This window comes from Fonsecaea pedrosoi, assembly GCF_000835455.1.
Source record: "Fonsecaea pedrosoi CBS 271.37 unplaced genomic scaffold supercont1.6, whole genome shotgun sequence".
Lineage (NCBI taxonomy): Eukaryota > Fungi > Ascomycota > Eurotiomycetes > Chaetothyriales > Herpotrichiellaceae > Fonsecaea > Fonsecaea pedrosoi.
This window is the reverse complement of record NW_013550610.1, coordinates 2,589,053-2,611,861: the sequence shown is the minus strand read 5'-3', so window position 1 is coordinate 2,611,861 and position 22,809 is coordinate 2,589,053. Positions and strand designations below refer to the sequence as shown.

Genomic DNA, 22,809 nt, shown 5'->3' with positions numbered 1-22,809 from the left:
GACACTGGCTGATGGTACGGCAGATTTTCTATCTCTACCTACCGTCCCTAAACTATATTTGAGCCATCATGTCTTCAGAAGCGCCAACAAAGAGAAACTGGGTGAATGTGGTGGCTGCCTACTGTGGAAGACGTGGGACGAAGAAGGCCCAGGGACCTTCGCTGCTAACGGCAGGTAAGCAAACTTCGCGAAGTGACGCATCTTGGTGTCACAAAGTCTGCTGCAGTGAGGGGCTTTTCATTTGTGCCATCTTTGATATCGGTCCACCTCCAAAGACACTCCATACTTCAATTATGCAGATTTTGGCACCTGATCTCTCTATCCCTTCTCTTCCGATCAACGCCTTTTCGTGGATACATTAGGGGGGGGGGGATATCCGACCACACCAGGACCCTTCTGACTGATCTCTCTCTATGTCAGAAAATAATGCCACTACAACCTCAGAGGCACAACCCTCAAGCATCAAAAATCCCAGCGGACACGATGAAGTCAAAGCGGACGGTGATGGATGGCTGGTGCCCGGGGTTGGCAGATTTTCCAAGCGAGCTGTGTACACATTTGAAGGACAGTCGCTGCCAGAGGGTCTCATGAAGAGTAATTACACCGTTCGCTGCAAGAACTGGACCGGCATTCCTTTCAACAAGCGATTTGACCCAGCCAACGTCCGGTGCTTCAGAGGATTCCTCCGCCTGGCAGTTCCGGGAGCCCAGAAACCATCAAAGCAGACTGGCTATGCGGTCAGCTGCGCAGAGGTGACGACCGTGGAGGAGAAAATTCTGTACGGGAGTTTTCGAACCACTGCTGTTTTCAGCACCGAGCCCGGCACCTGCCATGGTCTGTTTCCGTACGAGCTATCTCACCAGAGTTTGTGTATTCTGACAATGACAGGGATCTTCTTCTACAAGGACGATACTCAGGAATGTGATATCGAATACGTGACCGATCCGACATCGTTGTCAAACAATGGTCCCAACGCTCCAATCCCTCTTTGGTACACCAACCAAGCCATAGATCCCACAAAGATGGACAAGTCATGTGAAAGCGGACCAGCTCCATCTAGCTGCACTACGCGCACCCATGAGTATCGAATTGACTGGACCCCGGACTTCACAGCATTTTACATAGACGGTGTTTGCCAGAAAAACTTCACCAACAATATTCCAAACGTGCCAGGCCAGTTGGTCTGGAACAACTGGACCAATGGTGATAAAGGTGTGTCCAGAGTCTATCAGGTGGTTATAACAATCTTCTCTGACGATGATTGCAACAGGTTGGGCAGTGGGGCCTCCGAATCGTGAAAATGTTTTCAAAATCAAGAAAATTGTCATGTACTACGACACCGCAACCAGCGAGTCAGGTGATTCTGGGTAAATGCACGTGTGAAGCAGTGCGAGGTTGTCCAGCGTGAAGCAAGAGCGCGCGAATCACATTCATGATTATCAAAGCGGGCCTGGGCCCCTCGTCCACCTGGTGGCTGATTGACGAGACGCAGAATACCGCTGACAGGGATCGCTCGAACTCGGGTATTGCTAGACCAAATCAAACTTCATTCCTAGTTGTCGAAAAAGTTTCACTGGGTCGTGCATTCAAGGAGAAACATCCCTGTCTGGAATGATCCAGCTCTTCTTGACATACATTCAGTGCGGTACCGATAAAGGGTCTGTCCAGGAAGCGAAAACGTGTTGGAGGGTGCAGGACCGAACAGGCGTTCACAGTGGATCCTCGTGGCAGTCCTCGAGAAGGTCTTGCATAAGGATTACAAGGTACAAATCCATCTTATGCTGGTGATGCTATCGTGCTAATGCCGTCATTTGGACCTCTGTGGGCCTGTCAAGAACCAGATTGGCGGCACGTCTCACTGTCTCGGGTATCCACCCGATAACAGAGCATGTGGACCTGGGAGGACGCTCAAGTCCAGCTCAAGCTGGTACCCCCCTCGTGTCTGCGTCCAATTCCTAGGTCGAGTACGGCACAACTCGGTTCTTGGTTTTTGGAGAGGGAGTTTAGATTGCAAATAGGTAAGAGTTTGGAGAGTGGTCATTGTGGAGGAGGGAGGCGTGGCATTTCTGGGGTCGAGGTTGACGTGCGTTGTGCATGGAACACATTATTGATTGCAACAGTAATTTGCTGGAGATGATTGCCTGGCGGGACCTGGGCGAGTCATGGCCTCTACCTGGGGAATGTGCCCGGCAACCCGGCCAAGGACACCCGAGGAAACCCAAGAGGAGCCGTCCGCGTACAAGAAAGCAACGGGACCGGGCAGTTTTGTGGGCGAGTTTGAATCATCTCGGAGCACACCCATACATTGTATAGTCCCGAACAGCGACGAGTCTGGACCCATGTTATCGTGGCGGGAAGTTTAGTGGCCGAGTTTTCGAGACCCTTCGAAGCCAAAAAACCCCAGTGGTTCGTGTTGTCGTATTCTCCGAGGCGAGGCCAGCCGTATTCTCCCACGATTCCATCTCGCAATTGTGTGCAATAGCGCAACTCTTCCCTTGGTTTCTCTTCCGTGTCGTCGTCATCGTCCAGGATTGCCGTGGGAAGGGTGTGCCGGGGCATCACCATTGCGGGCCTGGAAAGGCATATCGCAGGGAGGGATCCTGCCTGACAACGACATAGGAATGGGGTCCCTCCCAAAAGAAACCCGTGAGAATAATTACAGGGCGCTGGTGCGGTCGAAGTCAGTTCCGTCATAGGAAAGAGAGAGCAGGACCGCGAGGGTTAGTGAGAGTGGCACAGTGGGCAGAGAGGCGAGGGTGAGGTCCAACCCAGCTCCAAGCCTCCAAGCTGTGGCCGCCTGCGCACCCGTTGTGGCCAAGCGGGAGAAAAAGAATTGGGCGGCTCTACCGAGTAAGCTACCTAGCTAGTTGAAGCTCAACAAAGCAGCCCCCAATGAGGGACGACATCCCACCCCCCGCGAGGGGCAAAGAGCGATCGACAAGTGGCTTCCTCATGGCTCCCACAGCCCATCCAAGTCATCCCACCTTTTTGCCCACTGCACTGCATACTGCACTGCATTACACTGCGCGCTTCTGCTGCAACCTCGCAACCCTAAAAACTGCCCTCGCCCTGAGGCCACAAGGGTTATTGGTGTCATCTCCACCCCTGCTCCATCCGTCCAACGAAAAAAACTAATTGTGATTCTCCTTCGTCAATCGACCCTATCCCAGCCGATGGTGAGAGGGTTCGTTCCTCTTCACAAACCCCGTCTTCCGTTTTATGCGTTATTGTCCTTGCGCTGGTTGCTTCTCTCTTTGCATCTTTCAGTCTTTCCTTCTTCCCCCTAGTCAATTCGACTCTACCCGCCCGGTTAGCCTGATTCTCTCTTTTCCATTCCTTTCCTTTCCTTTGCCCTATTGCATACTTCCTCGTTAATTCGTTGCCTGCCTCTAAATCCCAGAGAGTCCCCTCGTTGGCAAACCCCGAATCCAACAGGGCGCCCCCTCTGTGCCGGTCGTTCATGGCAGTTTCCGTCGATAGTATTAATTCCTCACCACAGCCACTTATTGTGGGATCGCTCAATCCTTCGGTCAATGGTCAAACACCCTCAGGTCTCTTTGCGACTTGAGTGCCTCGTCCACCTTTGACACGAGCCCTAAGCTCCCTTCCTCTATAAGGCCGCCTCAACGGTCCTCGACGCTCTGGCTCTGCAGTTGCTGGGTCTTATGACGCCCTGACAACTCGCTTACTTCGGGTCGTACAAACCGCTCTGCATACGCTGCTGCCCAAAGCTTGCAAGCAACAGCCCTGCGATTCGCCCTCCGGGCCCTGGACGGACGCCTGCTTGCGCTGTTACAGGGCACGACCCTTCCCTTCCCCCGTGCTCAGAGCACTCGACACCCCCAGGCGACCAGCACATCCCTCGAGAGACGGCAGAACCTGTTTGTCTGATGCCTCAATACCCGAACGCCACCTGTTGAAAATGCCACAATAGACCCTGTACCTTCAAAGCATTCGCCGTTTCAGCTGCGCGTTTTTCCTCTCTGAAACTCTCCACTCCTCGCATAATTCAGCCAAAATCCTTCAATCTTACCTCAACATCCTGGAGGCAAGACCACTCTCAAGATGTGCAAGGCTCATGTGTTGCGGTTCTGTTGCGGACATGGCATTCTGATGGGCTTCGATATATGCAAATTGGCACCGTGCCCGCTTCTCAAGACGACGGGAGTGAAGCTCCCACAACAGCCCTACAAATGCTATAATTGTCAGAATAGACTGTCAAGCTCGACCATTCGACCCCTGTCGCCACGAGGATGCTCTTCTTCATCGACTGGAAGTTTAGATTCTAATTCCTCGGGCTCCTCTATCACGCCGCCATCGTCTCCAATCTCTCGAGTTCCCTCGAAGATTGCGGCCCCTTTACCAGGAGTGGCCCGCCAACCTTCAGAATGCGGCGAGTTGGGACGCAGGTTTAGTCGCTCACAATCATTCTCTTCCAAGGGATTCCGATTCTCGTGCACTTCATCTTCGCATTATCCGACACCCCATTATATGGGCTTGCCAACATTCCTGCCTCACCAGGACCACCCTTGTCCACCTTGTCAACTGGAAGAATCCCGCGCGAATGCAGATAGAGAAGCAATTGCGTCGGCACGGGCTCAATATCCTCACCTCACGTGCGAGATGCTGGTAAGAGATGGGCGACGGTGGGAAGAGTGGCAGACCAAGCCCAGCCTGGAGAAGTTCGTTGAAGAAAAGCGGTCGGACGAGAAGCAGATGTGGCTGCATGTCACGAGGAAATGGACCCAGGATTTGAAGAAGGTGCGAGTCCTTGTGTCGGAGGAAGATGGACTGGGGTTACTAGGATGAGGCAAACACTGATTTTTATATGGAGTCTGGACTGGTAAAATGGGGTATAGCTCTTCATAGGGCCAGGAAAACGGGAGGATAGCTGGCTTCTTATGATACCCACGGGCTGGCTGGCGTCGAGGGAATAGGGAGAACATATTTTCTTTCTTCCCGGACAGTATACGGAATGGACAGCACCTTGACCGATGATAGATTGTCACAGAAGGATTTCCAGTTCGCACATTCGTAGAGTCGAGGCTGAATGACGTACAATTGTGCGTTAAGACATGGTACCTGCCAAGATCTGGGGTTGACGTGTCCAAGCCCAAGCGAGCAGGGATGCGCTGTCACTAAGGATTCATAGCTCAGTGGATCAGTCAGCACTCGTGGCATCACAGGCAACATCATTCCTCATTCCTTGCCATCGCGAAGCAGGTCTTCAGTTGAATTGGTTGGTTCTCGCAGTATTTCCCAATTGTTATCTACGCGTTGCACGACTGCAAATATGCGGCTCACGCAGTTATCGGTCCTTTTGTCGCTTCCCGCTGCCGTCATCTCCGTCGTCATCTTCCCCGAAGCCGAAGTCTTCCAGAACCAACCTGGAGACTCTCCCAACCGGCTGTCCGAGGCCGCCGCGACCGAATACACCGAATGGTCATGGGCAAAGATTGGCGGGTCGCCCGCATCCAAGTTTGATGAAGAGGAGGAACAATCTGCAACTGAGCTCAGACTCACTCCCAAGATCGCCCACCTCCCTCACACCATCGAGACGATCGCCGAAGACAACTGGATCAAGATCACAAGACTATCGCCTAAACTCGCCTCACCCGCAAAGACAACTGAGGGCGGCTCTGACGATGACCAGCCTCTCCCCGTGGTGATCTGGCATGGCCTGGGGGATTCAGCCGACGCCAAAGGTATCAAAGAGATTGCAGCCATGTTGGACAATATCCATCCGGGTACATATACATATATCATTTCGCTGGGCGGTAACCCGGGCTCTGCAGATCGCCAGGCTTCGTTCTTTGGTAACGTCACGGAACAAATCCTTGCCGTGTGCCACATGCTGGCGAGCGACAACATTCTGCGTACGGCACCGGCCCTCGACGCCGTCGGGTTCAGCCAGGGTGGCGTCTTCCTGAGAGGTTACGTCGAGAGATGCGCCGATTGGGCGCCGAAGATTCGATCTCTGATCACTTTCGGATCTCCGCATAACGGCATCGCTGAATTTCAGAAATGCGCCTCGGCCTCAGACTGGATTTGTCAAGGTGCCAACGCGCTCTTGAAGAGCAGCACGGTCTGGTCCGACTTTATCCAATCAAGACTCGTTCCGGCTCAATATTACCGCGATACGAAGGACTTTGACAATTACCTGGAGCATTCCAATTACCTTGCAGATATCAACAACGAGCGCGCTCGCAAGAATGCCACCTACGCCCAGAATCTGGCCACACTCGAAAGATTTGTGATGATCCTCTTCGACGACGACAAAACTCTCATTCCAAAAGAGAGTGCGTGGTTTGCAGAATTTAACGAGACTGAAAATTCGATCACACGCCTCCGCGATAGACCCATCTACGAAGAGGATTGGATCGGCCTGAAGAAGCTGGATGCAAAGGGCGGCCTCAAGTTCGTAGGCTTGCCGGGTGAACATATGGAGTTGCGGGCGAAGGATTTGAGGAGCTTGTTTGAGGTATTTTTTGGGCCGGCAGGAAAGGAGTTTGACGAGCACCTTGACTCGGAAAAGGAGCAGGAGATTGAGATGAAGCCCGAGTTGTAATCGCCTCTGGCCGGAATTTGCGTGTGAGACTGTTGCAGGGGCGTTGGCGCTGAAGATGATGGATTTTGTAACAAAGCTGGCCAGCGAAGCGAACCCTTGTGTTGGATGGGGGAGACTGTAAATGAAAAGGAGGTTAAGGATTGGATTGCGTTTGTCTGGTTATAAGTACAGCTATAGTATCTGAGCCTTGTCACAAAACCCTTTCTGTTACACAGTAGAGTATATACTGACATGTGCATCTATGCGAGGTCCATTCGGAAAACTTACTTTAATCGGGCAAAAAGGAGCCTCATCCATAAGAGGCTGATGACTCAAATGGTTGGACCAGATTGCAGTCACCATCTGTACCAGGGAGGCTCTTTTACAAAGTGATCTAGAAGTACCACTCGCTCAACTTCCTCCCACCCGGCAGCAGCTCGATCAGCCTCGCCTGTGGGCCTCAGTCAGACAGTCAAAGCTCGTGCCTAGCAACTCTAGCAGAGCAGATACAATGTCTCACGTCGCTCACGCCGTCGAGACCTCAAAGACATGGACCCGAGATGGATTCATGATATCGACGGATCCATCATTGATCCCCATTGACGCACTTAACCAGGCGTTCGCCTCGGAGGACATGTATTGGGCCTCACCTCTTCCCGAACCAGTTATGCGGGATATGCTGGATAACTCGCTCTGCTTTGGCCTTTACTCACCTACACCTACACCACCTGCGCCTGTGCGCGCGGACCCGGGTCAAAAAGGCACTGATCCGACGTCCTCCGATCCTGCGGCAACGTTACATGAGATCGCAACACATGTCAAATCGGACGCGGACAGCGTTGCCGCCGCCAATGCTGCAGCATCAGGAACGATAAGAGAGGAACAAGGACCTTCACTGATTGGCTTTGCCCGTTGCATCACCGATCGTGTCACTCTGCTCTATCTAACAGATGTATACGTCCGACCCGAGTGGCAAGGCCAGGGCTTGGGCAAGTGGCTCATCAGCTGCGTTCAGGAAGTCGTTGAGGACATGCCCTATTTGAGACGGAGCCTGTGCATCGTCGGCCACGGAAAGGAGAGAAGTATGGAGTTTTACGGCAAGTTGATGAAGATGACTCCGGTCCAGGAGCCTGTAGCTGTTCTCAACTGGAAGGGCCCGGGGAATGTGTTTTGAGACGCATCGAATACCTTGGAACCAACAAAGGCAACAAAATACACACCAGTGAATCCCAATGTCATTCACTCTATCCGTTCAATCCCATACTTTGAGCTAATGTCCGTGCATGTTAGGGCGATAACTACTAACACACTTGTTACTGAGCCGCGAGTGTCCCGTCGCAATTGTCACTCTGAGTATGGGTCAGAGTTCTCTTCTTTCTTCACACTCGGTCATGGCCAGTATCAGAATTGTCACAATGTCCCTGCACTGCCTGGTAGAACGCAGTGTTGTTTTCTGCCAACAATTCAAGATCAGTCTCTCTTCGCCCGTCCTGCTTCACCGAGCGAGTGAATATGGTGAGTGAATCGATTTCAGATCTGTTGCCCTTCGAGTTTGTTTTTAAGTAGTCGCGTGTGCGTCTGCCTCTTATGGGAGGAATGGAAAACCCTCACTTGAGTCTCTGTCAGGAGTGAGTCTCGTCAGCCATACAACACTCAAGATGAGCTTCAAAGCTGTACTAGGTGCGATACCAGCACTTTTCTTTCTACTTCTTTCCAACCTGAGCCTCAGCGTCGCAGCTCCTCCGGTTCTCGCCTACCCGCCGAATGCTCCCCCCGGGGCGAGACAAAATGTCACGCAGGCGTTCAAAGATGCCATGACGCTTGCGAGGATTGTCGTGATAACAGCCACCGACTGTGACCCAGTAAGTTGTGATGACAGAAGGACGCGACATCAGCCTTTTCCCCAACTGATCCCGATCCCTTCCGTTTGCTCAGATTTGGCTGATTTGTCTCATGGCAGGCATTTCTGCGGTATTTCCAGCCACAGGATTACACGTTTGTGCAGCGCATTTTTAGAACAATCAGCAACGTTGACCTGTTTATGGATATCACCCCACAAGACGTCCCGCAACTGCTCGCCGGGTCCAACCTGCCCTCGTCGTGGAACCCGGACTTTGTCGCCCTCTGCATCGCCTACGGGGACAACCCGTTCAACCCGGCCGACCTGGACCACTCGTGCGCCGGCGGCGACAACGCATACACGGTCTACGACACGAGTCCGACTGCGCGCTTCTCGGGCCTGGTCTCGCTGTGCCCGGGCTCGCCCATGTTTGTGTGGCGCCTGTCGATCAGAGACACGATCAGCCCGCCGGCGTGGGGCCGCGTCGGCGGCGTCGCGACGGGAGAGCCCCTGCCGGGGTTCGGGTGCGACGGGCTCGGCGACCGCGACACGGCATACATGAAGGTGATTGGGTCGACGGTGCTGCACGAGCTGCTGCACTGGCCGTGGATGTTCCTCAGCGTGCCGGACTACACGACCCTGGTCCCGGACCACGACCACCGCATCACCGACTACACGGGGCCCTGGGCCGAGGGCGCGTACGGGCCCTACAACGCCATGCGCATCAACCAGCTCCCGCCCGACCCCCGCACCGGCATGTCCCAGTCCATCCAGAACGCGGACAATTACGTCTCCTACGCCCTCTCGCGCTTCTGGTCCTTTCGCTGCGACAAAACCTTTGGGCCCGCCCTGTCCGCAGATGATAACTACAATGTCGCAGATAGGCAGCGGGGGCCGGGATGAGATGATCCACAATCTGGAGGGACCGACGATGGTTGTCTGGAGGCGGAAGCGGAGGCGGAGGCGGAGGCGGAAGTGGATGGACATCTCCAGACCAGGACAGCGAAATAGTTGATTCGTGATTCTGCAAGGCACGAAAGCGCGCACGCAGGAGAGAACAGGCATGTCTGTTCCCCAGAGGGAATTGGGGTGAATGGGAAAACAGTGTGGTGGTACAAAACCTAGCATACCTACCTAGGGAGGTATTCAGGTATCGACGGGGGTGACGACCGAATTTGGTGAACAGGGGGCCACCAAGGGGGCATGTCTCTTCACGCCATCATCGCCGCCACAAGACCGAGCTAATGAAATGAACCGCCCCCAGGTGTATTTGTCGAAGAAAGGACTAATGTTTCTTCTTCTTTTTTCCTTGCACGAAAATGGCGTGACGCGTAGAGTGTCTTTCTTTGTACGTGGACGTCTTTGTGTCCTTGTACTTGTACTTAGACATGTTTGTGTGTACAGATAGATGTTAGATGTAAGAAAGGCGTTGTTGTCGGTCTGTGTGTCTATATTTTTCATGCCACATGTCACATGTCACATGTACTTCGCAGTGACTGACCAAGTGACCAATAACCCCTGCGTGGTTGCCGACAGGAGGGAGGGAGGGAGTCCGTGGCCATTGCAAGACAGTACATATAGTTTGTCCACACTGTTCACGAACGCCATTTCCTGACCAAAAGGGAATTTTGTCGGCGAGGCTGAAAATGCTGGGGAACTTCTCGCCCTTTTCCAGATTCGTTCTAGAAAAAACATTCCTCCCACTTGCAGGTGGTTCTGTTTTGTCAATTGCATGCTCCTCTTTCGATCTCCGGACAAGCTCAATAATCTTCCACAGTCCAAGTAGATTATGCTAGTGGGTCTCGTATGCACAAATACGTCGTCACTGTTCCCGGCAGCGTCTTGTGGTTGCTCGTGGCGGTCTCGCTGCTTCTGGAGATGGTCCAGCATTCTACATGTAGTCGCGCCAACCTTGACTGTCAGTGATAGGTGAACTCTGTAGAATGATATAACTTGAAGAGACCTGTGCATCAACGCAGCGATCATGACTCAAAGGAGAAGTGCACTGGCTCATTCTCTCCATCGCGGAGGACGATGGCTGGTCACAAAAGGTTCTCGTCTCTACTTGATTCTGCATTGACGCGTCGCTCCAGCAGGCGATTTATGCATTCTCTGTGCAAAGTTGCCTCGTGGACCGAGCCAAGGACCGGGTGGCCGTCGAGCATTGACTGTAGACGTTTTCTGTATCGGCGGTCGCACACGGCTACTCGAGATGTGGATGGCCCTTTACCAAATGATCGAGGAAGAGAAACATCTCTACCATTGTCAGAAGGTCTTCTGATTCTTGCTTCGCGCTTAGCCCGGCCTACGAAGTAGTCCACATCATTCTTGGCCTTCAGGCGATGATCTCCCTCTTCTCGCCCATGGCTCAGTGTTGTGGCCTCCATGGTCAGTCATGGGGCATCACGGAATAATAAGCGTTGACGGGCTAGCTTTGACAAGGTGTGTCTTCGCCGAAGGAGGTCCAGGAGACGACAGAAAGCTGGCAAGCATAAGGGGTGCGAGAGCTGGAGGAGAGGAGAATTGCCCGTTTTTGATCCTCCTCTTCCCCGCCTCGCTTGTTCTCGCCGTAAGTCTTGTGGGTCGTCGAATCCCCCTCCACTGTTTTTGATGGAGATTTTATAGGATGTGGCGACACGGCCCCAATCGTCCACGTCAGGGCAATTTCTTCCGACCGTAGGAGAGGGTCTGGGTCGCGGTCTGATCGGGGTAAGGATGTGCAGGGGAGGACACGGGCAGACTATGGAGAACGTTCCAGGTCAGTAAAAGATCGCCAATGACCCTCTTGCTCACCGCCCACGACAATTTTCTCCAAAATCGTCCATGTCAACAAAGAAAATCTCCCTCAGGGGTAATACAGGCTGATGCACTGTGTTCAGATCTTGTCATATCCTACTCAGAGTACATTGGTGGAGGGAACGAGCGGGTGAGAGACAGAGGCGGTGTTTGTGCCTGCCCAGTTGGTTATTTGCAAGTCACTCTCACCTTCTTTTGCCTTTCAATCTTCCCCCCTTTTTTCAGCATTTCTTCCTCCAATCCAGAGACACGACAACCGCTGTCAAAATGTCTTCGCCAAAGCTCAAAGTCGCAATCGCGGGTTTGGGCCGCATGGGATCTCGTCACGCGCTTCATTTCCACACCATGACCCCTCGCGCAGAGTTGATCGCGGTCTCTTCCCCAGACGCCAAAGAGTTGGCCTGGGCCACCCGAAACCTGGAAGGCGTGCGGACATACCTGGACTACGACCAGATGTTGAGGGCAGAGAAGGAGTTGCAGGCTGTGGTCATCGCCTCGGCAACCGTCGTTCACGCTGAGCAGGCCATCAAAGCCATCAAAAGGGGCCTTCACGTCCTGTGTGAGAAACCTCTCAGCACAAATCCAGAAGTTGTACGTGGCAATAGTCTCCCCTTTCCTGTCGTGTCACGGTGTCCTCTTACCTGCGTGCTGATACCCTTGCCACGATAGTCACAGACAGTTGTCACTGCATACCGGGCGGCGAAGACGACCTATCCCAAACAAAAGGTCATCTGTGGCTTCTCCCGCCGCTTCGATGCATCCTACAGAGATGCCCACCAGAAAATGCGATCGGGTTTGATTGGACGCCCGGCCGTCTTTCGCTCGCAGACCTGCGACAAGCTCGATCCGTCCGGGTTCTTTGTGCAGTACGCACAATTCTCTGGTGGTATTTTCGTGGATTGCTCCATCCATGACATTGACCTAGCTCTGTGGTTCTTCGGTGAAGACTCAATTGTCAAGTCCGTCAGTGCAATTGGCATAACGGCCGTCTCTCCCGAGCTGCGGAAACACAACGATCGTGACAATGCGTTGGGGATCGTGGAATTTTACGGAGGCAAAATTGCTCAGTTGTATTGCAGTAGAATGATGGCTGCTGGACAAGAAGACAGTAGGCACTAGCCCAATCTTTCCAAGCTCCCGCGCCCGAGATCACTTTGTTCATTTCGGGATATCATCTAACACGTGTGTGTGTGTGTGTGTGTGTGAGACTAGGCACCGAGATCACCGGCACCGAGGGGAAACTCGCCGTCAACACGCAACCCATGTCCAACCTCGTCAACATCTACGAGTCCTCGGGCATCCGCCGTGAGATTCCACCTCACTATTACGGCCGATTTAGGGAGGCCTTCATCACCGAAGCAAACGAGTTTACTGCCTGCTGCCTCGACGACACCGAACCTCCATTCAGGCTCGAAGGGGCTGTGGCGGCGGTCAAGATCGGCTGTGCTCTACAAGAGAGTCTCATCACCGGGAAGAAGATCGAGTTTGACGAGATCGGTCGGCGGGTAGACAGTGGCGCAGAGAACGAGGCAGCACTCTTGACCGCGAGGTTGTGAAGTTGAGGGCGTTTTCGAATGCGGCGCACGACTTGGAGCCCGGGTACAGGTACATAGACTGAAGGGGCTCATTTTACCGACCAAAGCCGGATCTGATTAATAGAAGAGTATAAAGCGAGGCGGGAGGACTAGGTAAATAGCTCCTCTCGATAGCGACGGCATAATAAACACGTTTGTCTATATTAGTATCACGCTCGCAAAACTTTTTTGACAATAGGGTTCATTTTCAATCGCATTGTGGAGAAAAAACCTTGAGGAGCTCATGACATTCATCGCTTGATGGCTAGATAGACAACACAACACGCTCGTCGCTTGCACTCAGATATTGGACGGTAAACGTCTGCATATGTTCTTTCGTTCCCCACCCAAAGGAGTCTATACACAGTAGTGTTACAAAGAGTTTTTGTTTCTTTTTTTCAGTCGTATCTCCCCTCTGGGAAGCGGCCGCGGATGTAGCCGAAGCCTTCCTTCTCCTCGATGACGTCGAGGTCGCGCACGAAGGTGGTGTCGTGGTGGCCCGGGTCGGCGGGGTTGGGACGCACGCCGTAGGCGAGGCGGTAGTCGTGGCCGAGGCGGTCGGCCATCTCGTCGAGGGTGAGCAGGCAGCCGTCCTGGCCGACCTTCTTGATGACCGGGTAGAGCAGGTGGGCGGCGGTCATGAAGCTGGGCTCGAGGATGATGGCCTTGCCGGAGAACCAGACGACGCCGACGAGCAGGACGAGCTGCACGACGGGGATCCCCGCCAGGATGGCCCCCGCGTTCTTCCACTTGACTTGGACGACCTGCGCGGGCCGCGGGCCGAGCTGGCCCGTCACGATCTGCCGTGGCCCGCTCGCGTCCATGGCCGACAGGGCGCCGACGGTGAACTTCATCACCAGCTCCGCGACGGTCTCGGCCGTGGCGTTGCCCGCCGGGTTGAAGGGCGTGTCTCCGTCGAACCGGAAGAACTGGAGATCGTCGTCCACCGTTTCGACACCGGTCCAGCCGATTGATCCCGCGAGGTAGAAGGCTTGGTCGTCGGGCATTGTGAGCCGCTCCGGTTGGTCGAAGCCACTTCCCTCGATGCCTTCCACCTCCCCCACCGTATTGTTGCACGCCCACATGCGAGGAACTGGCACCGTGTCGTTGTCGGCCGATTGGAGCGCGAGAATCTGGCTGCAGCGCGGACCGCAGCCGACATTTTGACTGCTGGAATTGCCCATCCAGGTCGTGAACCCGGTTGCCACGTCTGTCACCGAGTCGAAGAACACGTTGCCCTGGTCATCCTGCCAAGAGACATCGTAAAGCTCGCTTGCGTTGTCCGTGTTGAATCCGGCGTATCCGCCGAGAAGGACCGTATATTCCACGCAATGTGCCTGACTGGTCACGGTCCTGGTGGAAGTGCTGGCTGTCTTATTGTCGGGGCCGATGTCCGCGAATCGGTACCACCACAAGTCCCTGTCTACGTTTGTGAAGACAGACGAGGACGAGCCGTCATAGCTGTCGAGTGTAGACGTGATCTCTTCAAAATTCTGACCTACTTGGCCCCAGAGATTCGCGGCGGCCTTTTGGTATTCCGGCAGGTAGTCTCTGCCGTTGTCGGGCTGTTCTCGGCTCGAAATATATTGAAGGTCGGCCACGCTGATGTTGCCTGTGGAAATGTCAGTATGAGGAATGGGCCGAAATCATCCAGCCTTTAGAGCTGGTTGAAGCAGTGCAAACCGCTACAAACTTACCAGGGGCTACAAACACAAAAAGTCTTCCGACACATCGATGGAATACGTCAAACCGAGAAGTGCGGCAAAAGTGTTGAAGGCCACAAAAATGAGTATCCAAATGGCAGCAACCACTTGAGCTTTGCTCGGATACCACGTGCCTCGACGCCGACCTTTCCACATTATGCGCAGTGCACTTCGGTAACTGTCGCAACCAAGCACATCCTCAAAGTCTTGGATGGTTCGGTACTGCGAGGCCAGGAATCTCCAGCGCATCATCTCGGCGTACTGTTTGAATTGTGCAGCAAAGGCCAGACCGAGCACAATGGACAGTCCGGTGATCATGGCGTTGTAGACGTACTTCTGTGTCTGGGAGAGTCCGGTTTTGATTGTGGAAAAGCCGTACATGGTACCTGCGAGAGCGCCACAAATTCCAGCTGTCCAAAGCCACATCATCAAGCAGTCGAGAAGTACTCTGCGCGTCTGTCGGCGAGGGTCAAAGTATCTGACAGTGTCGGTGTTTGTTGGCACATCCCGGAGATGTTTCTCGTTGAGCTTGTGTTCCCAGGGCGATGATGCGGTTGGGCGTATGGTGAATCCGGAGCCTGTTCTGTTGTAGCTTTGGCCTTGGGATTCGTGTCAATAAGCACTGAATGGTGGGACCTTGCGTTTGGGGCCATACCTGTCACTCCGGGCCGGACATGGAAATAGTCTGGGTTGTCAGGTTTCATGCGGTCGTTGAGTGAGTCGTCGCTATACCCCGGCTGGCTCCATTCCTGAGCATGTCCTTTCATGTTCTTCAGGGGAACATCACCAGCACCAGCTGCACCTTCGACTGAGTCACCTGCCAAATGCTCTCGGCTCGTGTCGCGATGGGTTAAACGAGAGTAGTGAGAAGTCATATTGACAGCAAAAATGAGTGTTATATCAGAACGGAAATACCGCCGCGGCGAGCAGTCCACCACGAAGACGGTAGAGCCCGCGAAATGTCAGACATGGCGATGGCTTGACTTTTGAAGAGGTGGGAGACTTTAAAATAACCATTGAGATCCCAATGTTGGCTAGAACGGTGGCTAGACGTTTGGGGCCAAAAGTCTAAAATCGCCGCCAGCAGGCCAGAGAGTTAGTAGACACTATCCACTCTGGTAAGCTAGGGTTTGGAGTTGATTGGAGCGAAATGATCTAGGATTGCGCCAAAGGGCTTGTGCGAAGGCCAAATACGGCCGCGACTGGATCGATTGACGGAAACTCATGCATGTGGCCAACCACGGGTGAGGAAGGGGTGCTGAAGGGGTTTAGGCCCAGCGCTGTGGTTGCAATCTCGGCATCTGATCTAGCGAGGGATTAGTAACAGGGCGCCTATTGCTGTTGTGATAGCTTTAATGCTTGGAAGCTGTGAGGTGTTTGTGTGAGTGATTGAGCATTGCCCGTGGCACGACGGACAAGACGGAGAGATTAGGTAAGTCAATTTTGAGTTGGGACACGGTGCTGTCAAGGGTCTATGTTGCGTGTAAGACTTTGGGTCAATACTGAGAACACACAAGCTCGAAAGGGACCTAGCACTGGTGGTACGAGAAGACGATGAATAAGGCACGACGAGGTTGTGTGTGATTCAGGCGAAACTGGTCCGTCCGTCGCCTTACGACGCTAAACCATAAATGGCAATTTTAGCCCCAATTAGTCTAGTGGTCGTTGAGGCCTGGGGTGGCCTTATAGCCTTGGCAGAAGACTTGGCACGAGCCTGGGCAGAGGATATGGCGCGTGAAGTGCTTCAGCTTGTGGAGGAGGCGTTGCTTTCGAGACATTCAGGCCGTCAACCAAAACACCAGCCCCTTGAAGATGCAATTCTATAGTACTTTTGCGCCTTCGCTAGCACATTTTAGACCTTTCGAAGGAACATGATCGCCACAACATTGATTAATCAACCTCATCCGTAGTCGGCCAGAGGGGGCGGGCCAGCGTTGGCAAGTTTAGCTCCTGCGCCGTCTAGATATCTCGAAACTCCTAGACAGCAGATTTCTGCCCCTACTCGGCCCCCACACAGAAGGGTATACTCGGTACGTGTCGACGAGGCTAGGACCGTTATTTAGAGGGTCAAGGTTGGGCGGCCTCAAGGCTGCACAATGCCCCTTTTATTGATCATGTGATTGAACATGTACCATATACCGATTCGCATCCAGCTTCTCATCTTATCATTCACCGCTGGACAGTGGGACAGGATCAACATGAACGCAACGTCTTTTCGCAGATTGCTCTTGTAGATCGACTGTCACAAGCACCTAAAAGCCGAGGGTCAACCCGATTGGAAGGCCATTCGTGGTCACGTGAAAGTGGTACGATGGACTTGATCGTTTGATGACAGGAAGATCTTCATATTAAAGCGCGTATAACCGTAAAGGCATCAGAGGATGCTTAGAAATGCCTCCCCTCATCCCTTTTTGACCAGTAAATCAAAGACAACTCGACAATTCTAAAGCGCCAAGTATCAACGTTTTCGAACTCTTACTCTAATGCCGCACGACGCCCACGGACACCGTGACTCGTCGCACCACGGTCACCATTCCAACCACACGGACATTGGGACGACCATCGACAATATCATATCGAATCTCAGCGAGATTGCCATCATGGAAGAGACCGAGCCCAGTGGCAAGGAGAGATATGTGTTGCAGGACCGAGACCGTGACGAGGACGAAGATGACGAGTAAGTGAAAACAAACCCAGCTCAACCAATATTCAGCTACACACCATCACTCTCCGCTACAAACAGATATTAATGATGGCACGGGAAAAGCTACGTGTGGGCTCCTACCAACAAGCCGACCGTGAAACCCTTTGACGGAGACCTCAGACGCCAGTATCTGGCCTACATCGACAAGATTAACTCCAGCAGTTGCGGCCCTGGAGATCTTGACGAATTCGTCAAGCACGGCGTGGTCCACAACGACTCGGCGCCCATGGCGGTTGATGAATACGCAAGGCTCATAGGGGACAGCAAGAGAGACCTCCCCGGGCTTCACTTTGCGGTGGACATGCTCGTCGTGGAGAACTTGAAGACCACCTCCACTACCACCACCACCACTAGCGTTTCATCTCCCTCTGACCCTGGTGGCGACAAACACGATGGCTCGATCGCCGCCAGGATCAAGTTAACCTACAAGCCCACGCCGACCACGCAGGACACGTTTTGCGAGCACGTCTTCTACGCCCTCGAACAAGGCAAGATCTCCAGGGTTTGGAGTCTGTTGGACGGGGCGGGACTGAAGTGGAAGGAGAAGAGGGACCAACAACAACTCGACGAGGTTTCTGGGCAGAAGAAAGAGGGTTTAAACAAGTAAATTGAGTCACTCAGATCGTTTCTAACTATGACTGCCGCTCGGTGAAGTTCTTACCGAGTAGTAGTACCGGTGTAACGAATATGAGGATAGCGAGGAAGGACGCATTGGTGCGGCTATGGGATGGGAGGGAAGGAAGGCCAAGCCAGCAGCTCTCTTTACACGACGTTAAGATTGGGACGACCGATAATTGACATTGGCTTCAAACAAACATTGCTTGTATCACTACTACTACTTAGTAGTACTTAGTAGTTTTGTGCCATTGAACTTGTTGGCAAGGTAAAGTACTTAGTAGGTTATTCTGTACAGAGGCCCGGATTCGGTCTAGCTCATTTTCGGATTTACCCATTTAGGATAAATGGGTGGCGCGTTTACCATGGAAAATGAAACGGCTCTTCTCACAAAGGTCGGCTTGTTGGCAACCAAACAACTCTTACATGTGCTATCAACGCATCAAAGTGAAACAAGTTGAAGAACTTCGATTAACGTGTTAGATACTAGGAGTTCTCTCTTATGCTCATGTCTGTCACGGACTTTCCAAGATTTGCGTCTGATGGATTACTATCAGGCAGATGAACTCCCTTTCCCAAAAGGTTTGTTTCAAGCACGCTGTGATTATTTTCAATGGCAAACCTCAGAGCTTTGACACCACAGTTGGCGGCATTGAGATCCAGTCCATGTTCCCAGAGGCAATCCAACACTTCGATGTAACGCGACATTGTCTCGTGGTCGCTGCAGCTTGCCTTGGCTGCGAGCAGGAAGTGACCGGCAGCCAAGGCATGACCGTACTCGTCAATGGTAGTCACTCTTGTAAGCAACGTGCGAAGCACGCTTGCCCTTCCATTTACGCAGGCTGCCCGCACAGCATCAAGGTCACTCTGAAGACTGTGCCGCGCTCCATGGTCGAGCAGTACCTTGACCACTTCGAATTGTCCACGGGCTGCCGCAAGAGACAGGTGCGATCTCCCTCCCTCTGTCTCATTCACATCGTAGCCCATCTCGACAACGATCGGAATCAGCTCCGGAACGTCGTATACCACAGCAAGATGCACGACGAGGTGCTGCACGGAACCTTTGGTGTTCCGAGGTACTGTTCGTAAGAAAAGACGGATGATTTCGATACTACTTGTGTCATCAGTTTGGCCTACCGCGAGCTTCCGCACGATCGACCAAAGAAGTCTATCACAGTCTGCTGCATCGAGTTTGAGGCCATACTGGGGCTCAAGTAGCAGCGTAACCATTCTGACATCACCCGATAGACAAGGTTGTTCGATGAGCATTCGCTCGTATTTTGGTGAACAATGTGCATGATTATGTGGGGCGTTGACATCCGCACCGTGGTCCAGGAGATACTGGACCATGTCGTACCAATGACTGGTCACGGCAAAGCGTAGGGGATCGGCACATATATTCTTCCGAACGCTCATATCAGGCAGTTGTTCCACAAGAGTTTTGATGGTGGCAGTGTCTTTCATGGAAATTGCCGTCACGATAGCCCAAGAGAGGGAGTCGATCTGCCGCGGACTTCGGGTGAGACGAGCCAGCGGCACGCACAGTGGGATTTTGTCACCGGCCAGGAAATCGAGAACTCCAAGCGCGACCACGGATGCAGCCTGAGATGCGCGACCTCCTGGCTCTAGTCGTATTGTGCCATTGACTGTGTGGACATATCTTGCTTGGCAACTGTCGGGGACATGGAATGTGGGTGTCGATAATAGGATTTTAACAGCATCTTTTAGGTGTGCAATAAGGGCGGTTCTCGGTTGTCGGGCACATATCTGTCCCTTCAATAATCGGTATAAGTGCTGGAGACCCATTCTTAGTGTTATTCGATCCGTATCCTCGTCCATGCTGGTGTGAATGTTGCCAAAATCAAAGTACTGAGCCTGAATTTCACGATCGAAGAGACCTGCCAGAAACCGTGTCATTGGGCACATTCCATTGAGATGAATTGACGGACTTCCCGAGACGACCTACGGTTGACACATCGAAGACGTAGTCCTTCTTTCCATGACGAGTTGTCTGCGACCAGCCCAATAATCATAGAGTGTACCTCGGGTGGCAAGATGCCGAACGACATGGCTGCCGAGTCTAGCTGATCCAGACCATAAATTGAGTGTATGCGGAATGTACTTGCCAGGTTGGAAAGAAATCAAGAGAAAAGGCATAAAAGAAAGATCACATTACTCTGGGTTTTTGTCGGTGGCCATTTGTAACAACGTACTAGTAGTAGTTGAAGAATCCAACTCCGACTTCGCAAGTGCAACTGTGAAAGGAAGGCGAGAATGAAATCATATTGCCGAATGACAGTCTAACCATTTTAGGTTACGTTATAAAATCAGCCTTGTAGACTCACGAGGCTTCCACAGGGGTACCAAAGACTACTAATTCCCAACCCTCGGCTGCTGTCGGCGGATTGTACTTATTCCTCGTACATAGTAATATCAGATAGTGTAGTAGTATGATCCGTCAAAGGATCATGGACCAGATATGCATGCAGCCTCTGAGAATCTCTCGCCAGATAGTATTAATATTTCCTACGCCCCAGCGCGAGGCTCTGGGATAGAGTGTCAGCCTGAGTATTATGGCCCGGGGTCCTTCAACAAACGGTGACTATCGCAGAAATTTACATCTGCAGCTGCTGATAAAACGCCGCCGAATTGATAAATGCACATCGTTCCAAAAGCCGAGGCTCCACTGCAGCTTCACCATTTGACGACAATTGCGCTTGTCCAGCGCGAGGACCGCCAATGACTCTAATGCTCGCACCTGTCACATTCTGACTCGTCACTGCAGCCTGGGTCCTGTTAAAGGCTTGAGTCCAGCCGGAGAGAGTGATAGCAGAATCGCCACTCGGATTCCCTGTTGCGGCAAAATGAGCCCAACTACCCGACATCCTGGTTGCAGTCACGTTCGCCGCGGCCGTAGTTCCAAAACCGACGTTGGGTTGGTTAAAGACGAAAGGTACATCGGAAAAATGAATGACTCCTTCGAAGCTCGCATTGAAAAGTTGCAGCACGCTGCTCAATGAAGTCGTGTTGAGCACATACAGGTAGCTTGTGCTGCCAAACCGAGTAACGTGATGAGATATATCAATCGATGGACAAGCAAAATTGATGTCGCGGTAGATCTGAGATGCTTGCAGGAAATAAGGTGAGATCTGGGTGGCTTGGGCGACCGCAATGAAGTCGCTGATTGGGTACATTGAGATCAGCGTTGATAGCATAGTCGAGTTGAGATGCGGATACGATGAATTCAGAAAAGCCTGTGCAGCAGAGGACCCATTTAGCGTTGGAGGCACGAAGATGCTGCCGTCGTTTTCATTCCAGCCAGCAATAATGGAGATGTTTTTGTGAAACCGACCTGTGCGGATCAAATTCGAGGGAGCGGCCGGTATATAGCTTCCGTCAACAGTTGGGAAGAATAAATCTTGAGATGCACCATTAGCTTCGGCAGCGGTAGTTGAATTCTCAAATAAGAGAACGGCATTCAGGAGCTGGACCATGGATATCTCTCGGAGACAGTCCAAGACTAGACTGCTATTTGTCCCTGTACAGCCTGCCAATTGAGCCACCGCCGCAGTGTTCGTGGAGGTCGCATTTCCAGTGACACCAGGATCGCTCGCTGCGGCCCCAGACTGCATGATAGCACGCCGGAAGGGAGCAGTGCCTGTTGGTAATGTCTGAATTAGCATCTCAATCGGCAGCTGGCCGCCAATTCTTACCGTTCCCGCCAAAGGACGTCATATGCCTATTGCACGTTAGTTTCGACAAGCTAAGAGATATAACTCTCCGGGTACAGTTCTGTCAAGGGTAGGCATCGGTCGCTGGGTACACTTACAAGCCCACGCTTACGCCGCCGTCACTTTCGCCAAATATTGTGACATTCTTTGGATTTCCTCCAAATGTTGCGATATTGGACTGGATCCACTGCAGTGCCAGCCGCTGGTCGAGCAAACCAGCATTCAGCGACCCTTCCGTCCTAAGCGCGGGATTGTTGGCGAATCCAAAGATATTGACACGGTAATTCATCGACGCATATATCACCGGCGTGCCCTTGGTAGCAGCACCTGTCACGAGCGCTGTAGGGTTGTATAACGAGTAGTTGTATGAACCTTCTTCATCACCTTGGCCAGATATCCAGACCATTACAGGAAGATTTGCATCTTGCTTTGTTCCGGCAGGTCTCACAACCTCAAGGTTCAGACAATCCTCCGAGACATTGAAAACGCCAGGATTCTCGCTGATGGCACCCAGGAAAGACAAGATGGTGTTCTGCGGACAAGCAGCGCCTGCAGCTGTGGCCTGGATGGTGGTACCTGTGGGATAGGTGAAGGCTTTGGGTGGCTTGAAGCGGTTGGCGCCAGATGTGTCCTGCCCAAAGTTGATGCCCTGAAACTGTTCGGTCCCTGCGAAGGTGAAACCTACATAGGTGAGATTGTGGGCTTTGTCGCGCACCGTGACTGTGGATTGAGCAGCGATAGTTGAAACATAGAATACAAAGAGAAGCATAGGTAGCAACATTTTTCTCGTGAATCGCGAGTGTTCGGTAACGGAATTTCAGCTTCAATCCAGGACACCCGGCAGAGGACTAGCTTTTATTCCCGAGAAGAGAGCTAGAGCTTCATTTGCAGCCGCTGACGTGTGCGGACTCGTCAGCTTTTCGTATGAGAACTTTCATGGCGGTTCATTCAAGGCACAGACAAGTGAGGCTGACCACCTCGCGCTGCATGGCGACGGCTCTGTAGTCTGGGAAGTCTAATAGCGGTACTAAGGGGCCTTAGCTTTGGAGGGGATGCTTCGTGGCTCGGAGTTGTTGGAAGGCCGCATATTGACGGAGAGGGATGGGAACTTCCCAGGTCTGGGGCAACATGCTCAAACAAGATTTCGAATCAACGCAGACGACGGCCTCTCAATTGACTCGAGAGGAGAAATCCTTGGTCAAGCTTGTTCAGAAGCTAAGGCGTGAAAAGGTGGGGTTAGGTAGCTGGCCTTATTACCGAGGGGACGAGGGGGGTCAGATCCACAGCCTGAGTGTACGC

General features: G+C 52.7%; 9 protein-coding genes across 9 annotated transcripts; 6 read left to right on the top strand and 3 right to left on the bottom strand.

The window, feature by feature from the left end:
- Nucleotides 1-68: 68 nt before the first annotated feature.
- On the top strand, nt 69-1,371 carry Z517_09781 (uncharacterized protein; the record flags this gene model as incomplete). The annotated part of the gene is made up of 4 exons (XM_013425689.1): nt 69-174; nt 421-834; nt 889-1,212; nt 1,271-1,371. 4 exons carry the CDS (start codon nt 69-71, stop codon nt 1,369-1,371), a joined length of 945 nt encoding a protein of 314 aa, XP_013281143.1.
- A 3,922-nt stretch (nt 1,372-5,293) lies between these two features.
- On the top strand, nt 5,294-6,568 carry Z517_09780 (uncharacterized protein; the record flags this gene model as incomplete). The annotated part of the gene is made up of 1 exon (XM_013425688.1): nt 5,294-6,568. One exon carries the CDS (start codon nt 5,294-5,296, stop codon nt 6,566-6,568), a length of 1,275 nt encoding a protein of 424 aa, XP_013281142.1.
- Nucleotides 6,569-7,058: 490 nt separating this feature from the next.
- Z517_09779 (uncharacterized protein) lies at nt 7,059-7,721 on the top strand (the record flags this gene model as incomplete). The annotated part of the gene is made up of 1 exon (XM_013425687.1): nt 7,059-7,721. One exon carries the CDS (start codon nt 7,059-7,061, stop codon nt 7,719-7,721), a length of 663 nt encoding a protein of 220 aa, XP_013281141.1.
- Nucleotides 7,722-8,205: 484 nt separating this feature from the next.
- Z517_09778 (uncharacterized protein) lies at nt 8,206-9,290 on the top strand (the record flags this gene model as incomplete). The annotated part of the gene is made up of 2 exons (XM_013425686.1): nt 8,206-8,409; nt 8,508-9,290. 2 exons carry the CDS (start codon nt 8,206-8,208, stop codon nt 9,288-9,290), a joined length of 987 nt encoding a protein of 328 aa, XP_013281140.1.
- Nucleotides 9,291-11,450: 2,160 nt separating this feature from the next.
- Z517_09777 (uncharacterized protein) lies at nt 11,451-12,739 on the top strand (the record flags this gene model as incomplete). The annotated part of the gene is made up of 3 exons (XM_013425685.1): nt 11,451-11,774; nt 11,853-12,291; nt 12,396-12,739. 3 exons carry the CDS (start codon nt 11,451-11,453, stop codon nt 12,737-12,739), a joined length of 1,107 nt encoding a protein of 368 aa, XP_013281139.1.
- A 416-nt stretch (nt 12,740-13,155) lies between these two features.
- Z517_09776 (uncharacterized protein) lies at nt 13,156-15,335 on the bottom strand (the record flags this gene model as incomplete). The annotated part of the gene is made up of 3 exons (XM_013425684.1): nt 13,156-14,369; nt 14,469-15,059; nt 15,116-15,335. The coding sequence occupies 3 exons, from the start codon at nt 15,333-15,335 to the stop codon at nt 13,156-13,158; spliced, it is 2,025 nt and encodes a 674-aa protein (XP_013281138.1).
- Nucleotides 15,336-16,943: 1,608 nt separating this feature from the next.
- Z517_09775 (uncharacterized protein) lies at nt 16,944-17,771 on the top strand (the record flags this gene model as incomplete). Its single annotated transcript, XM_013425683.1, has 2 exons — nt 16,944-17,137; nt 17,228-17,771. 2 exons carry the CDS (start codon nt 16,944-16,946, stop codon nt 17,769-17,771), a joined length of 738 nt encoding a protein of 245 aa, XP_013281137.1.
- Nucleotides 17,772-18,265: 494 nt separating this feature from the next.
- On the bottom strand, nt 18,266-19,696 carry Z517_09774 (uncharacterized protein; the record flags this gene model as incomplete). Its single annotated transcript, XM_013425682.1, has 1 exon — nt 18,266-19,696. One exon carries the CDS (start codon nt 19,694-19,696, stop codon nt 18,266-18,268), a length of 1,431 nt encoding a protein of 476 aa, XP_013281136.1.
- Nucleotides 19,697-20,394: 698 nt separating this feature from the next.
- On the bottom strand, nt 20,395-22,291 carry Z517_09773 (uncharacterized protein; the record flags this gene model as incomplete). The annotated part of the gene is made up of 3 exons (XM_013425681.1): nt 20,395-21,437; nt 21,493-21,518; nt 21,609-22,291. 3 exons carry the CDS (start codon nt 22,289-22,291, stop codon nt 20,395-20,397), a joined length of 1,752 nt encoding a protein of 583 aa, XP_013281135.1.
- Nucleotides 22,292-22,809: the final 518 nt, after the last annotated feature.